Source organism: Amblyomma mixtum, chromosome 1 (genome assembly GCF_055824585.1).
Source record: "Amblyomma mixtum isolate Tamu chromosome 1, ASM5582458v1, whole genome shotgun sequence".
NCBI classification, from domain to species: domain Eukaryota; kingdom Metazoa; phylum Arthropoda; class Arachnida; order Ixodida; family Ixodidae; genus Amblyomma; species Amblyomma mixtum.
Window position 1 is genome coordinate 325,780,357 of NC_143012.1, and position 16,753 is coordinate 325,797,109.

The window sequence follows — 16,753 nt, forward strand, 5'->3', positions numbered from 1 at the left end:
ATCTTACCATCTATTAGCCGTCCTGGTTAGGTTAGGTAGTAGAGTGACTACCCCGACATGCAGCGGTCGCGGGCTCGATCCTCGGATAGGGACGAATTTTTCAGAAAGCTGTACAACTTTCCTTTGCAGTCGAATAGCTTGGATCATGTGGACACTAATGAGTAAATATTTCCTGATGAAAGCCTGAGAATTAAGGTTCCTTGGGAATTTTCCCTATATGCATTGGACCTAACCATTCCACAGCGTGAGGTACGCTACAAAGAGCTGCCCAAGTAAGTTGTCCTTATTTGCACGGCAGTACTTCAGGAACCGAACGAAGTAGAAGCCGACAGAACTCTTCATTACAAGCTGCCATGAGGAGTATCAACGGGGTGTTCATGTCACGATTCCGAAGAAGACTAGTATTTTCCAGCAGGAAGCAAGAGCAACGAGCAAAAAGCTATTACGGCAGTTCATTCGGCTCTTGCTCCCTGCACGTCGCTTATAGAGCAGTTGCCTTTCGGAGCGAAGGACGTATTCTAGCCTACCCTTTAGTAGCAACAGACAAAAAGCGTGAAATACCCACAGATTACGCCTCAGACCGGCAGCTCTTCTGTGCATCTATTTGGTGCGTTCATAACTTTCTTCGGTCGTTTTCTGCTCCCAGGTGCAAGAATTTATTTCTTCCTGTGATGCGCACTGTACCGTGGTGCGAGAAGAGCTTTATAACCTCCGCGCTCTTGGAATCACCATTGAGAATTGAGAAATAAGGCTCCATGTGTAAGTGAAAAATAGTTGCAAGCCGGCGATTTTTTTGCTATCGTGGTTAATGCCTGTGCTTTTCTTGGCCTGTCCCACTGTAAAAAGAAGCGAAAAGAAAAGGACCTGCTGCATGCATACGCTAACATATTAATTGGTTACTCTGACGTTTTCATGCCACTAATGTTAATGTTTCTAAACATCAGTGCATCGAATCTCTGCGCCCCGAAGCGCTAATACAGTCGAACACGTATACATCGAACTCGAAGGGGATCGCAAAGTAGTTCGATATATAAAAGATGATGGTCGATTCGCGTAGCTCAGACAAATGCGAATTACGTGCACTAGCATTTCGCTCTCATTTTGGTTCCAGCGTTCGGATCCATTGTTCACGGATGGAAGTTGTTCGGATAGCGATAATGAGTTAATGCTCCTATATGTAGATTTGGTAATTCTCTACTTTACATTCACAGATCCCTGGCAGTCCTCATACCACTCCTGGCGCACCTCTCGCGACCAATCATTAAATTACATGCCTCTTGCCTCAGTGGGCAGTTTGCCCACAACCCGGCGGGCAGGTGGGCAACCACCACGAAGCAGGCTTTAGACAAACAGACATACAGACAGACAATCATGCAAAGGCTAAGTGCGGGGAATGGCCACTATAAGTACTAGCGCAATAAATATGCTAATAGATAACCTTATCTGTAACCTGTAAGAAAGAATACATTGCACCTACGATAGTGACGAGCTTCTTGAAGCGATGTGCCTCCCGCCCGCGTGCTGGTATAGTGCACGGCGCCCCTTAGCTTTGCTAACCTGCTCTCGCATCGAAGTCGCAACGGTCGCTGCTTTGGAGCAAGCCGCTGCCTTATATAAGACGTCTAATCTTGTTACCAGTTCACCATAAATAGAATAAACGCTTACTAAAATTGTGGAATTGGTTTCCGCCAACTTTTCGGCATCGAAGCAACGAAGAACGCCAGGCGAAAGCCGCTGTTAGGTCTTAGGTTGGCTTCACCACATAATCACGGTGCGGCTTGGGAGATGAGTACGAGACCGAAGCCAACCCTCGAACACACCCCCCGTCGAATTCGTCACGCGGTTTCACAGCGCTAGAGCGTCGCCAGCAGGTGCCCGAGGCCACGTAGCCGACCCGTCTCCCTCCGCTTGTAAAAAATGATCGAAGAGCCCGGCCACTTATAGGATGGCGCCGTGCCGTTCGATATATCGAATGATCGGCGAAATTGCAGTTGGATATACTGAGCAACTTTTCACTACTTTAACAAAGGATTTTTAAGGGGATAATCGGTGGGTTCGATATAGGCAATAATTCGAAATATCCCGGATTGATAAATCTGAGCTCGACTGTACATAATTTCATAACCTGTGAATTTCGATAACCGCGCCTGGGCACACTTTCGAAATGCCCCAATAAGACTGGTTTATGAATTACGTGGTACACATTTTCAGCTTTCGCAAGGCGATGCTTATTTGCATGCAAATTAGAGTGCATCGAATTATGTGCAGTCTTTGACAAAGAAAGGAATCTTGAAGTGAGCGAAATTCTGAGTAAAGACCTCTATATGCTCCTTGAAAGATGGCAATTGCACATTTAGCTGAGCCTGGGAGCTTATGGAGCTGGCTAGTCGCTCAAGGAAGAGGAAGATGTAACGCTTGGTTTTATTAATTGGTTCACTGCGGATGGTATAGCACAAAACAGATGAAATACAAAAGTAGAAGACAACACAAACGAGTGCTGTCACACTGTGCTTTTGTCCGTCTTCGGCTTCGCGGTTTACCACCCACAATGAACTATTGCCATCTTGCCCAACTACCCACCCTTCATCCTACTTTATTAATTTAATAGCGCTCTTTACAAGCATTTTGATGTGCGAAGAGAAAATGCGGAGGTCACCGTCACAATACGACTGAGGTCATTATAGATTGTGATAGAAACTTCGTTTTTAAAAGCACTTGCTTTACGTCGTCCTGTATTCCTGAAGCGGGATTGATCGTTCTGCGGAAGGTTTTTCTTTTTTTTTTTTATTGTTTTCGCTGCTGTTGCCAATGAATACTTGTGCAGACCCGTAGCAGCTTTCTGTGCACGAATGCGATTCGACTAAGCGAGAAATTCGATTAAGACGAACTGATTCGGCAAGCAATTCCATATCTTTTATCGGTCTAATTTCCTGTTCATTATGCGCAAACTTCTGGAGCTTACGCCCTCGCTCTGTCTGACATGTGGGTCTCATTCCCTTTAACCTTTGGGCCATAAATTCTCAACCTTTTTTCTTCCTCAGCCAAACCAAATGGAGGAGCAGGGCCAGGTGCAAGTCTCCCGCGTTACCTTGCTCAAGGCGTTCCCGTCTAGCGGAAAATTTTCAGCCAGCTTTCGACCCCGATATGCGACTTAATTGCGTCTGCGGGCCAATGTGGCCGTCGCGAGCCAGCGCGCTACGCGGACAGACACAGCTAGCCTTCCCAAATGAAATCGCCCCTAGCACACACGCACGCACACAAACGCACACTGTGTGACCACTGCAAGGCCACCGGCGCGCGGCGCTTACGGCGGCGATGTGTGCGAGAGCGCCGCTAAATTCCCGCACACATTCCAAGCTCGCCCGGGCAGCTAGAGCTCTCGGCCGCGCCGCCGCTTGGCAGGAACACCCGTTGCAAAAGTGCCGCACGGCTCGGCGGCCGTCCTCGGCTTTGTCGACAATCCGCTGCGGGCACAATCCAAAGCCGATTTGGAACAGAGCCTGCAGCGACTTGAGCGAGCGCTCGAAACAAAAGGGCGAGCGGTCAGTAGGAGCCGCCTGGGCAGAAATTCTCGGCGGCCTCCTTGGAGCCAGGAAAGGTTGGGGGGAGAAAGAGAGATGGAAGGGGAGAGGCGGGGGCAGTGTTGCCGCTTTATAGGTGTCTCCTTCGTGGCAATTAGGCCGCGAGAGATTAATTGCGGCGCCGACGAGTCTATCTTTGCGAATAAGCTCGTAAGAGGACGGAGCAGGGCTGCTCCCCCCCCCCCCCCCCCCCCGCCCCTCCCCGCTTCCAGCAACACTCTCTCTGCGTACAAACGAATGCCCGTTACACGTGCAGCGCGGCGCTCGAAATCTGCGCGCCCTTACCCCAGCCAACGGCAGTGGCGACATGGCTGGCTGACCGCGTGCTGCCTGTGGTCCGGCATCGTTGTGATCGTACGGAGCAGCGCGAGCGACAACCCACAGCTCTCTCTTATCTGATCGCGGCGCGTATGTATGATGAAGATTATTATCACGAGCGCCCCGCTCCTTCTCCCCACGGCCTCCCCCTCTATTCCATTGCTGCTTATTTTTTTCCTTTCGCCTCCTTCGTGTACATATGTAGGCCAGACGTATGCGGCGTACCTATCTCCTCGACATGCAGTATACGCAGCCCGTATATAAGAGACTGAACGATCCGCCTTTTTGATATACAGAGATCTCAGTTTACGCGCGCAATGAGTCGTTCCCCGACTCAGCGCCCGTCCTAGCGATTTCTGTCGCGCCCTTGTTCGCCACTGAAGGATATGTCGAAGTGGCTTTGCAGTTTAACTTAATCGATTTGGAGTTGAAAGAGTGGTCTACAAAGAGATGACTACGTAGTTAGCTCCGCAGTACAGACAAAGTAGGCTATAAAGAGATGAGTGGGAATGCAAGTACGAAAGCCTGGGAACCTACACGCAGGAGATACCACATTTGCTTTGCGTTTTTGGCGGTTAAAAAAAAAGTATACCCCAGTACATGATGGGGAATGCACAGGACGATTATGCGTGTTTGATATGCTGGATCTCGAAGGAAGTACCCCATCTTTTGCATAAACGTCCCCGTACACGGAGCACTGAGGGTAGGAAAAGCCTTCGTTGGAGTGATTTTATAGCCTCGCACGAGGCGTATCAATATTGAGCCAAGGTAATGCGCTTTACGACCAGTGTACCTTAATTTACGACTTCCATGTAGTTCCCCGTGAAAAAACTCCCATCGTTTAATTTACTTCCCGTTACTATTCCACAGCTCTTGTTCCCACTTAGTTGCACGACTCTGATGCCTCATCAGTTTATGTTGTCCTTCACCTGTCACAGCAACCAAGTGATAAAAACCGATTCCGAATGAAGTAACATTAGCTCGAAGCCATGGGTTTCCATTGCGCTGTCATTCGTGCATTCGCTGATTCGAAGAGGACGCACAAAAGATTTGCGATTAGACGGTTCCAAAATAGTCCAATTAGGAAACTAGACCCATTCAAGCCGATCAGGTATCATACCGTCTTTCTAGTTTTTCTTTCTCTTTCACTGCATATATAGAAGAGCTAACGTATGAAAAAGCACGCGGCTGTCATTGGCTGTCAAGTGCCCCATTTTACCGAGTGTGTCAGTTTCTTGCGGCATCATTCGTATCGCTCCCCCTTCTATCTCTCTCTTTCTTCTCTTTGCTCCCTCTTTGCCGCATCAATGCCTCGCTATGCGCCTTGCGGGAAAATGCAGTGCCACGAAATCAGTTTTGAAGTAAAGGGGACAAAGCCGAAGGTAACTAGCGCCGAAGGTAACTGAAGGTAACTCATATGGCCACGGTTACTGCAGGGTACAGTCAGTGGTGGCAGTAACCTAGATCTTCAGCCACTGCATTATGCTTTTTTTTTTTCTGCGCAAAATCCACTGAACGTCCTGGTGACGATCTGTTTATTCTGGGCAATTTCGGAATAACTTTACTGCAGCCCTCTTCAAATACAGCTGCAACTTCCGTTATAGGCAAAGGGTGGCGGCTCCCTTAGTGGAATTGCGCCGAAGGCGTGCTTGAAACAGAGCGCTTTCTGAGTAGGAATTTGTGCTCATGTCCGCACCTTTACCAGGATCTCAGTTCCTGCCCTTTTCTCAGCTTAATTGGTTCATTCATCGCCATGATGGCCCCAGTCACCAAACACAAAATCACCACCACTGCTATTTTCAGAGAGCTCACAATGTATGGTCGTTTGCGGGTGGTACGAAGGCGAGCATATTTTCAGCGCTTAAGAGAGAGTTTACGTTGCAGTAGCGTGCGACGGTTCAATAAAGTACTGCCTGACGACTGACCAGAGAGGATCCATGTGCAGCACGTAGAAGGATAGTGTGGTTGCCGCTTAAAACGGAAACGGTTGCCAAATGCCGAGTTTTTAAAGCGTATGCTGCTCACAATTAATATACAACCCACGCAGTGAGAGCACTGTTCTTCTTTACGCGGCTTTTCACGTCATACGGCTCGGCAGGAAACCGTACGCTACAGATGTTTGTTTCAAGTGCCCACACGCGCGACTGAAGTAAGAAAAAAAAAAGCAAAGCACCAAATGACCAAGACTTATATGGCACAACACGAAGCTAATGAAAGTCTGTACTTCGTAATATCAGGAAAGAAAAGGAGTCTTACAGAGAAAACGTTCTTGACCGCAGTGACATAACAACGCCCATGTGCAAGGACGAAGCATCTGCTATTGTTGCGTGATCCTTGGGGGGGGGGGGGGGGGGGGGTGAGGCAATTCTTCATACCTCAACGGCGGAAACCGCGCAGCAGAAAGCGAGGGAACAGCATACGTATACCAAGCGCATACGCTCAAACACAAGCCACTCCTTTCTCCCCGAACACGCGCGCATTTTTGCGGCGAATCGCGGCTCAATTGAGTGCTCCGCGAACGAGGCGGAAAAAGAGTGGCAAGGAGTGAAAAGGCGCTTGTACTCTGTCAGGAAAAGCACACATACAAGTGCGGCCCAACGTGTCGAGAGGAAACAGACAGGACTCCGGCCATGACTATGGATGAGTTTCGAAGAGACGACGCGATGCCCGCGCGAGCGAACAAACTCAGTTAAAAAAAAAAAGAAGAAAGCATAGAGATCGGCGTCATCGACGGTGCTTGTGATGGCGATGGAAGAAAAACGAGAGAGAGAGAGAGGTGGAGGAATGGCGGCTAAGGGGAAAAGAAACGCGAGAGAAGAAAACAGAAGATAGACAAACGCGATATAGATAAGGAAATGCAGAGTACTGGGCCACCTTGCGAGTCGAGGGAAGGGAGAGAAAGCAGTCTAGAGGAGAGCTTGTGCGCGGGGTGGTGTAGCGGCGGCAGAGGAGAGGACGGCATAAAGGCGAGCGTGCGGCACGCTGGTTGCTTTCGTTTCCTCGCTGTTTCGAGGCCATGCGCGCGCGCGCCTGTGCCTCTGTCGGCGTCGCGGCGACGGTGGAGACGCGGAAACACGCGAGGAATAAATACTGACGGCGCGAAGGTGACGGAAATAGTTCGCCCCACCGAGGGAAAGGATTCACCGAGAGTGCCACCCCGACCGGGCCATCGATGACTGACCGGTCAACGACGGCGCCTTTGCGCGTGTTCGACACGAGAAAAGAGGCGGTACAGCATTGACGCGATAAATGGAGCGCTTTAGGTATCCTAGTTGCGTACGCTGTTGTTGTTGTTGATTTTCTCCTTTTTTATTTTATTCTTACTCTGTTCCTGCGGTTCGAGGGATGAGAGGGGACGTGGGCTCCTCCTTTCTTATTGCGACAGTGTGACTGCTGGCATAATGACGTGGGCTCCTGACGCTGTTACTTTAAGTTCTGATTTTGGACGGACACCGCTCAATGAAAATAGCGGGCGGTTGACGCATGAACGGAGATGCAATGAATATGGGGGGCATATGGTCTGTGATCAGAGGTCATGCACTGGAGCTTACTGCTCATTCGTAAGAATGAGAAACGGCATCGGGAACACAGTGGGGCGAATTCACTCACCATAGGTCACTGGCGCTTCGCTGCAGAAGAAGTCGCGGCTCGTGAGAACTTTTGCTCCTCTTTTACCGTTTTTGGCTTGTTGAAACCGAAGACGATAGCAGAGCGAGTGCCTCAATTTCGCTCTTTTCTTGAAAAGAAATCGTGCCTCAAGGTGCCAGAATACGCGGAAACGAACGCAGTCGGAATCGTACATCAAACTAGCTGCGACATGTAAACTAGCGCGAATAAAACAGCGGGCAGAGAGAGAAGCAGACGGGACACTAGCACGTGTCCCGTCTGTTTCTTTATCTCTGTCCGCTGTTTTATTTGCGCTAGTTAACATGTCACAGCCAGTGTCCCAGCACGAACTAGCCCAATTTTCTTGTTTAATCGTACATCAGAAAGCCACAAAAAATGTATCTTAATTGGGAGTGAAATCTTTTGAAGGATAAGGAGTCGAAGAGAAAAAAAATTGAGACAACGTTTTGCATGAATTTGCGAATGCAGGGGGACGAACGCCATTGAACAGAAGCAGTCGCGAATGCACTTCGTGAAGTCATCTAAAACTCAATGCCGCCATTGCGGCATTTTTTTTTTTCGCTTTTCGGTGAGGGGGGGGGGGGGGGGAGGAGTGTTTTAAAGCAGCAAGTTGAGGAAATTTTTAATTGCAAGCTGTTAAAGTGTGTACAAAGGCGCTCGATGTCAACTTTTGTTCAGTCCATAGAAAAAGCTGAGGAAAAATATAACGAAGCTGTGCGTCTGAGAGCTGCCAGATACGCTGTTTCGTGCATTCATATATGCTATCGGGAACATAAGTATTGAGGATACTCCAACAGCATCAGATTTGCATGGTTTTACTATCTGCCAGTGGCTCGAAACCACGCTTGTGGAAGTGGTAGCCAGTCTCGCCTTCTCTAACATATGCGAGTTAAATCAGGCGTTCGTTGGCCCATACCGCGTCTGTGCGCCTAATCGATTGCCATTCGCGTGTCATGAAGACTTTTCTCCCCGATAGTTCATTGAATATATCGGCTTAAATGTGCAAATTCTGCGCAATACACGGGTAAGCTTATTCGCTGCCGCTGTCAGTGTAAGCAAACTTCATTAGCTAACATAACACAGAATATTTAACGTATGATGTTGTGCTCTCTCGTAAATATTCAGGGGTGCAGGAAGCTTGATTGAACATTTTGCCTTCCGCTGGCCCGGCATACATGAACTGCAAAACAGCGGCAAGTTTATTTCTATTTGTTCACGTATTTTGTCTCATTCAAACTTAAGATGCGTGTCTACTTGAGCTTATAGTTAGCTGCACTGCTTGCTTGTTTCTTTTTCTCCACCTTCGTATTCAGACAAATCCAAGATGTTCTTTGTCCACGTGTTTCAAACACAAACGTGCCCAGGGATACTTTTCGAGAACAGTGAGACAGCGCGTACCCTTTTAGCTTGAAAAACAACCAGCACTCTAATAGCTTTTTACTGTGCAGCTTCTTGGAATATGTTTCTTTCAGTCTCCGTGTCGCAAATAACGAGTCGTAAGCATAAACCCCACCTGCAATGGAAAAGGGGGAAAGTAAGACGCCAGAGGAAGCTGGGTGGTCCGCCCTTCGTTATCTTTAATCTACCGGAAGACTAATTATAAGGCTCAGAAAACGCCCACCACTTAATCCGGTTGATACGAAAGATTCCATTGGTGATCTAAAAATACCTGTTGCGAAAATCGTGCTAGCCTAGGCTGGCTAGTATTCTCTCCACCGCGTTTGGAAACATCTCGTTCCATCTAGAGTAACTTACAGCACCCGGTAATCTAATCAGGAGAGAAGAAAATACGCCCGCATAGGCAAGCATGTACATAAACAGGCAAAAACGGGACAGGAAGATCAGGTAGTTGGTCCTATTAACGCATTAAATGCTGCCAATCAAGTACACAAGTCTGCCATGTGAGAACACGCCTTTTCGGGCGCTTTTCTGGTGTCCGTGGAGGTGTTCGAGACGAATGCGAAAGAAAAAAAATAAAACACGAATAAAGGAGGGTTTTCCTCCAGCTTCTTATAGACCTGTCGCCACAAAATGGTGCCGCTACATGTCCACTTGCACTAAGTGTTTCCTTGAGGAACTGAAGCCGATACGAACGGGGCGGGCGTACGACTTCGATTTCCCGGCGATTCATTCTTGCGTTCCTGCAGTTTTTTCCTGCTCGCGACACGCAAGTCTAGGCGATCAGAGCAGAGGCGAATGGCATTTAGGACCAACGAGAAGTTTCCAAACCATCAAACGGCAAATACACAGCCGAACAGAGAAAAGCGGTCGTTTTGCCCTACTTTCAGAGGTGAAATTCTTTAGGTCATCATCATCAGCCTATGCCAACTGCAGGACAAGAACCTCTTCTGTTGACGTTCAATTAAACCTGCCCTACGTCGTAAGTCGTTGTGGACTCATAAAAACTATTACGGCATGACTTGTGGAATCTCGAATGCAGCGATATGCGGCGTAGTTAGGAGCATGTGCTTAGCCTTTCAAGGTTTCACGGCTGATTTAGGTGTCATCGGATGCGACTAAAGCCCCTGCATGGGGCTAAAAGTTTATCAAGAGACTTTACACCTACGACTACTGACGGCGAGAAATCAAGCTTGGTATGGAAAAGAGAACTGTGGCCACATATCTGTACAAGAGTTTGAATTAAATCAGAGAGCTATGACGCTTACTGAAATTTGAAGGGTGATGCTTGCTTGCGACTGATGATGTTCCCCTCAGTGAATCACGGGTCGCTCTGTTTTTGTGACGCTTTCAGACCAAGAGCGCCAGGACATCGAGTGCTGCAAGTACACGCCGGAGGAGCGACACCCTAACTGCATGGCCATCGACGTGCCACACGATGACCCATTCTACAAGTTCTTCAACCGCAAGTGCCTCGAGTTCGCCAGGGTTCTCGCTGGTCTCAGACCGGCGTGCACCCTCGGTAAGCACACTTTCTCGCTAAAGTTACTTTGCGTACTGGTATAACCAAAACTCTAGGTCAAGTCTTACAGGTTGGCAGGAGGCGAAATCAAAAGAATTGAGTTTATATCGTTAAAAATGGCGCCTCGATGCACGGAAGCCTGTTTTTCATTTGTGCCTCCGGAAGTTTATTGTGCCAAAGCAGGAATTTCGTATCTCTTAAGACTAAACGAAGCTGCCTCTTGCAGGACCACGGTCCCAGATGAACATCATCTCTGCGTACATCGACGCTGGCTTCGTGTACGGAAGCGCCCAGGAAGTGGCCAGCCGACTGCGAGAGTTCTCTGGAGGTAAGTACATGTCCTGCGGTTGAACTCGTCTCATACGTTTATACCTTGCGCGCACCCACACACGCGCTAATGGCCTGTAGCGCTCGCCGCGACCTCGTAAGCCCCCAGCCAGGGCACAATAATCGGCGACACCGCGCATATAGCCGCTACTAAAACTTCGGCAGCAACGCCCCTGCAGCGCCAATTTGTATCGTTGACTCATGCTTGTTTATTTTTCTTTCTATTCCTCGGTTTACGCCTTGGCCCAAACAAGGACGCCTCAAGACCACTCCTCTGTACCGGGACTTGGGCCTCAAGGACCTTCTGCCCATGAAAACGGTCGAGGCGGACGTCGGCTGCATGGCGAGACCCAGGAACCTCTACTGCTTCGACGCCGGCAAGTGCTTAGCGCTACGAGTCCTCTCTTCTCACCCGTCCCCTCGATCTTCGCGCGCGCGGGTGTGCGAGCGTAATTGTCGGGGGCAGCCAACCAACGCGTTTTGGCGGGGCTCGTCTAGCCACCCTTCTGTCTTGGGGCCCGACACATCCGTTGTAGTCTCAGAGCGAGTCAAATCGATGAGGCCTCCTCGCACAACCAGCTGCCCCGTTCCTCTTGTTAACGCATCACCGCGATACACTTCAATCATCGATAACATCAGTGCAGTCGTGTAGAAGTGAAAGGGAACGAAACGAGGAGAAGCTGACAAGGGCACGACGGTAATGATGATGCGTTGCCTTCAGAAGTCAGTCGTCAGGCCGACGACTGCAGAGCAACGGCTCTTTTGGGCAGAGACAGCGGCGTCGAGATTAGCAGCTACAGAAAGGTCAGAGCAGGCGCCTATGAAGCGCCGAAACAGCCTCGAACACTCGAAGAGCTGGTAGAGGGGCCAGTCTTCTTGAAGTCCAGACTACGAAAGAGTCAAGGACTTCTAAGAGAATAAAAGGCAGCTGGTCTTCATTGTTAGATTGTCATGTCAGTACTGACAATGGTGCCCTGATTTAAAGAGGTAGGAATAGGAGCAGACACGGACACAAGCGGATGAAGCGCCGAGACAGAACAGTACAAAGTGGCTCCAGCATCGTTCAGACACACATCTGTTATCAGCGAAAACTTTCATTAAACTCTGCGGCTGGCGAACTGGAACCCAAGGTCATGCTCCAGCATCCATGGTTTTATCAACAGTGATCACTTCCAAGGTTTCAATTAACTGTCTGTGAGGCAACAATGGGCGCACATGAAGCCTTGGTTTCAGAATTAATCGCTACAGGTGAAAAAAAGAAAAGCGGCCTTCATACATCACAATGCTTTGTAACATCAAGGCTATGAGATGTCTACGCAGCCATTTCGGCACTTCATGCATCTACCGAAACCTCCCGTCGCCAAAAGGCGACCTTGAGACGAGAAATGTGAGAACAAAGGGCTACGTAATCTTTGCTCTGCATTGTTTAGGTTATTGGGCGCCAAAGAAAGGGTCGAATAAATCTTTGGTCTAAAGTAGGCGGCGATCAAGGCAGGGAAGGTTGAGGATACAAAGTGGAAACGTTGGGAGTTATGCACTTCGAACAACCGGGCCATATGTGTTTTTTTTTTTTATTTATGAATACTGTCAACCCTCATTTGAGGGTCATTACAGGGAGGGAAAGTGAAGAGACAAAAAAAAATGCATATATAACCATGAATGAACAAGCTTCTTTGAGCATACAATACAAGAGAGCATTGAAACGCAACACAGTTCACACCATTGTAGAACCACCTACTATACAAAAAGCAATATTGGACAATCAGTTACGCGCCCATCTACAATAATCCCATGCCTAGACGGAATCCCCAAGTGCATTCGGTTTGGTTTGGTTTATGGGGTTTAACGTCCCAAAGCGACTAAGGCTATGAGAGACGCCGTAGTGGAGGGCTCCGGAAATTTCGACCACCTGGGGTTCTTTAACGTGCACTGACATCGCACAGTACACGGGCCTCTAGAATTTCTCCTCCAAAGAAATTTTAGCCGCCGCGGCCGGGATCGAACCCGCGTCTTTTGGGTCAGCAGCCGAGCACCATAGCCGCTGAGCCACCGCGGCGGCCCAAGTGCATTCAAGAATGCCGCTACACCTGTAGACTCAGCAACGTGAGCGGGCAGTTTATTCCAGTGCTCAATAGCATCCGGAAAGAATGAGCAGCGAAAGACGTTAGTTCGTGTCAAGTATGGCCGAATCGCTTTGTGGTGGTTAAGGCGGGAGCTTAGTCTACCTGGAGGCTGCAGATATTTTTCTTTATTGATGTTAATTTCTCCGTGAATGATTTGGTAAAGTATTTTTAATCTCTGCCTTTTACGTCTTTTTTCTAATGTTTCTAGACTACATGAGTTTAACATCTCCGTTACCGAATCTGTTTTCCTGTATTTTGAACAAATAAATCTCGCTGCACGTCTTTGAATCTTTTCTATTTCCGCTGAAAGAATCTTCTGCCGAGGAGACCATACTACAGATGCATATTCTAGGGAAGGCCGGATGAGAGATTTGTATGCTAAAAGTTTCACAGTGATGGAGTATTCAACAGTGGGTATAGAAAGAATTGGTTGCTCTGGTTATTCCTTCACAAGTCACACTGAAAATGCAAGACAGAAAGAAAAGCAAACAATGGGAGCGGTCTTCTATTACAGTTTCAGATGTTGCGGGATAAAAACGCGTCACAATTCTGTTCTCAATCATAGCGGCCTTCTATGTTTCTAACACTTCATACGTTCTTCCCGTTCCGCTTCTTTCTATATGACCTGTTTGCAGCTACCCGTTATGAAGCACTTGCTAAATACCCTTCCTGAAGAAGAGACGCATGAAGGCAGGAGACTTGTCGCATGCTTTAGGCTTGTTATATGATCGTTTTCTTCGAAACCCTCTTCACGTCTGTTTGGAACAGTCAGGAAACATTGTGCGCGAATATATTGTCGCAGTAAAGTTTCATTTTACCATATATGGGAGATGAGGTTTCCATGAGATGCTACTCTCTGTCAACTGTACGTGTAAGGTACACGGAGTTGCCGAGTGCGAACCCAGCCGCGGTGGCCGCATTTTGATGGAGGCGAAACACAACGGCGCCCGTGTGCTGTGCGATGTCAGTCCACGTTAAAATCCCCAGGCGGCCGAAATTATTCCGGAGCCCTCCACTACGGCACCTCTTTCTCTCTTTCTTCTTTCACTCCCACCTTCCCCCCTTTTCTGAAGGGACTGAGCGGGTGTCCACCGAGATGCGAGACAATTATTGTGCCGTTTCCTTTCCTCCAAAACCTTTTTTTTTTCTATTTTAGCTTCAATTTTCAAGTTTTCCTGACTTCTTACGGCTTACAGCCAACAGTCAGGCATCGACAGCACAGACGAACATGTCGTTGTCTTTGCTGGTAATTGAATCGAGCGAATGCGGCAAATATAGCTCTGAGGAAAATATAGCAGATCTTCCCCAGAGTAATTAATAGTTACAACCCTGCCTTCGACTGGTGATCTGTTATGAAGATATTGTACATATTTGTTATTTCATGCATTCTCTTGTTATTGTTTTACTGCTGTCTGTCATCGCCGTGCCAAGCCGCCACGGGAGATGGGAGCTTTGTCAAGCCGCGTGTGCGGCTTTTTTTCCTTTCTCCTCAGCCATTGTATATGACTGAAATAAATGCACTGAACTGAACTGAGCACTGAACTGACTGTGGTCTGAAAGGAACAGCCCACAAGGGATTTCGCAGCGGTCAGCTAGTCATCGATGAGTTGAGCGCCAGAACTCGCCGCTGTTTATTCCTTTGCAGCGGGAAAGGCGAGTGTAACGTGCAAAAGTATCCAACGGCGCTCAGGCCCTGGCTTAATTTGAAATCTAAGCTGAGCGCCACAATACACCACTGCGCTATGTCAGCGCTTGCAGCACGCAAAACCTATACACACTAAGAAATATCCGCTAAAGTAATAAATCCCCTTTTTTTGTTTTTAACAGATATATCTACAAACTACCAATACCAAACGATCTGTGCCTTTCCAATTCTATACCGACTCTTACTCACTCTTATTTTGCTTGAGTTTGCGACAACTTGTGCATTAAATGCCCCTTGTACTTAAGAGGTTTTATTCAAACATACTATAGCCTTTAGGTTGCACCTGCCGCTGACGGTAACGAATTTAATCTAGCAGGCGCCAGGCGGCTGGCCGTGACGTCATGACAATAGGTCGACGCCATTGGTTGAAGGGCCTTCTGCTTTGATTTGAATCCGACCATAGCGTGCTTCCATAAATTTTGTTGAGTGTATTTCACGCTGACGCAATAAGAATGTACCCAATCGGCACTGAAACTCCCTTGGACGTTCTGCGGACGTTTAGGACATCTGTGGGACGTCCAAGGAAGTTTCAGAGCCAATTTGGTAGCGGCGAAGTTCCCACCGCGTCTAACATTCGACTGTGCGCAGGCGACGAGCGTGTGAACGAGCAGCTGGCGCTGACGGTGATGCACACGCTGTGGCTGCGAGAGCACAACAAGATCGCCAAGGGGCTGCAGCAGGTGAACCCGCACTGGGACGACGAGACGCTCTACCAGGAGGCACGGCACATCCTCATCGCCGAGGTGCAGCACCTCACCCTCAACGAGTGGCTGCCCATGGTGCTCGGACCAGACGCCGTCAAGAAGTACGGACTGCTACCTGCCCACGATGTGAGGGCCTTCTTCGTGTTCCTGTCGTCTTCCGCTGTGCCAGTTGTCGTTGAAGCATGCCTAACCAACTCGCCCGAGTGTTCACGTCCCACCACGACGCTGCTTATTTATTTGTTATCCTCGCGGCCCGAGGGCACTACAGAGTGATGCGGGGCTACATTACAGAAGGGTGAATAGAGCAGTGAAAAAGTACGAATACAAATATAGATGAGGCTCACGAGGATTACAGAAAGCTACAACAACAATGCTTGGTAGAAAGGCAGCGCAAAAAACAACAACCACAGGGGAGGACAAGACACAAAAGAACGCTACCAAGTACCAAGTATGAATTACCTATCAAGTATTACCAAGTATTACCTACCAAGTATTACCTACCAAGTATTCTACCAAGTATGAATTACCAACTAGCCCAGCACCATGTTTTATTGAAGTACAACAACAAAAAATGCAAATACGCAGCATTAAATACTATGTTCGAAAAGAGAAACCGGCTAAATATAACAAATGACAAAGTATAAAAAGTTAAATTTTCAATCAGCTAAGAACGGAAAACAAGCATATATGGCAGAAAATAGCTGACGCATAAAACAAGTACTACCAGAGTATCACGCGCTGCAGAAGAAAGACAGCTCATCAGAAAAAGTTTCTCCTAGCTCTGTAGTCAAAGGAGGGTCTGTTTGTGCAAGGCCTTGCACAGATTTCTGGAGCGTTGCCTCTTGTAAAGGCGTAACGACCGCACCTTTGTAGCTGTGTTTGACGAAGGACGACTAAACCATTCATGTTGACTTCGCTGCTCAAACAAAACTCCTCAAGAAGTATTCCCTTTCAAAGGAATAATCTCTATCTGACTTTTTTTAAGCAATCCCAACCTCATTGGTTTGTTGTACGGCAGGAAGACTAAGTATTTCTGATACCGCCGTTTGAGCATAAGCAAAACCGCTTAATTTCTCTGATGTCGGAATTTGGTGGCAGGTTGTACACCTTGAATAAGCTTCTTTTTCGTTGATATTCCTAAACTGAGGAAAGAATAATAAAATTCCAGCCTATTCTAAGGAAATGATGTTCGTATTCCGATTGCGGAGTGTTCTCGATAAATAATTAGTGGAGACCATCCCTTTTAGACGCTAAATTTCTCGCCTAACCTCTGCGCCGTTTTCTTGTCAATGGGTTTTCAATACATCAGAAATAAGTAAACGAAAGCAAGTTGGGAATCAAAGACGACGAAAGTCGCATAAAAGTGAACCGTTCAGGCTTCTGGAACAAAGCATCTTTACTTCCTTCGCGATTGTGTAGCGACAAACCGCGCTATCAAAGTTACAAAT

At 48.0% G+C, this 16,753-nt stretch overlaps 1 protein-coding gene across 1 annotated transcript in view; it reads left to right on the forward strand.

Annotated features, from left to right (window-relative positions):
- Positions 1–16,753, forward strand: part of LOC149372784 (immunomodulatory peroxidase-like) — a 69,310-nt gene that overhangs the window by 42,622 nt on the left and 9,935 nt on the right. Inside the window, exons 6-9 of the mRNA XM_089582538.1 lie at positions 10,279–10,446; positions 10,673–10,774; positions 11,028–11,150; positions 15,190–15,431. Coding sequence (XP_089438664.1) covers positions 10,279–10,446; positions 10,673–10,774; positions 11,028–11,150; positions 15,190–15,431 — 635 coding nt within the window. The remainder of the gene's footprint in view (positions 1–10,278; positions 10,447–10,672; positions 10,775–11,027; positions 11,151–15,189; positions 15,432–16,753) is intronic.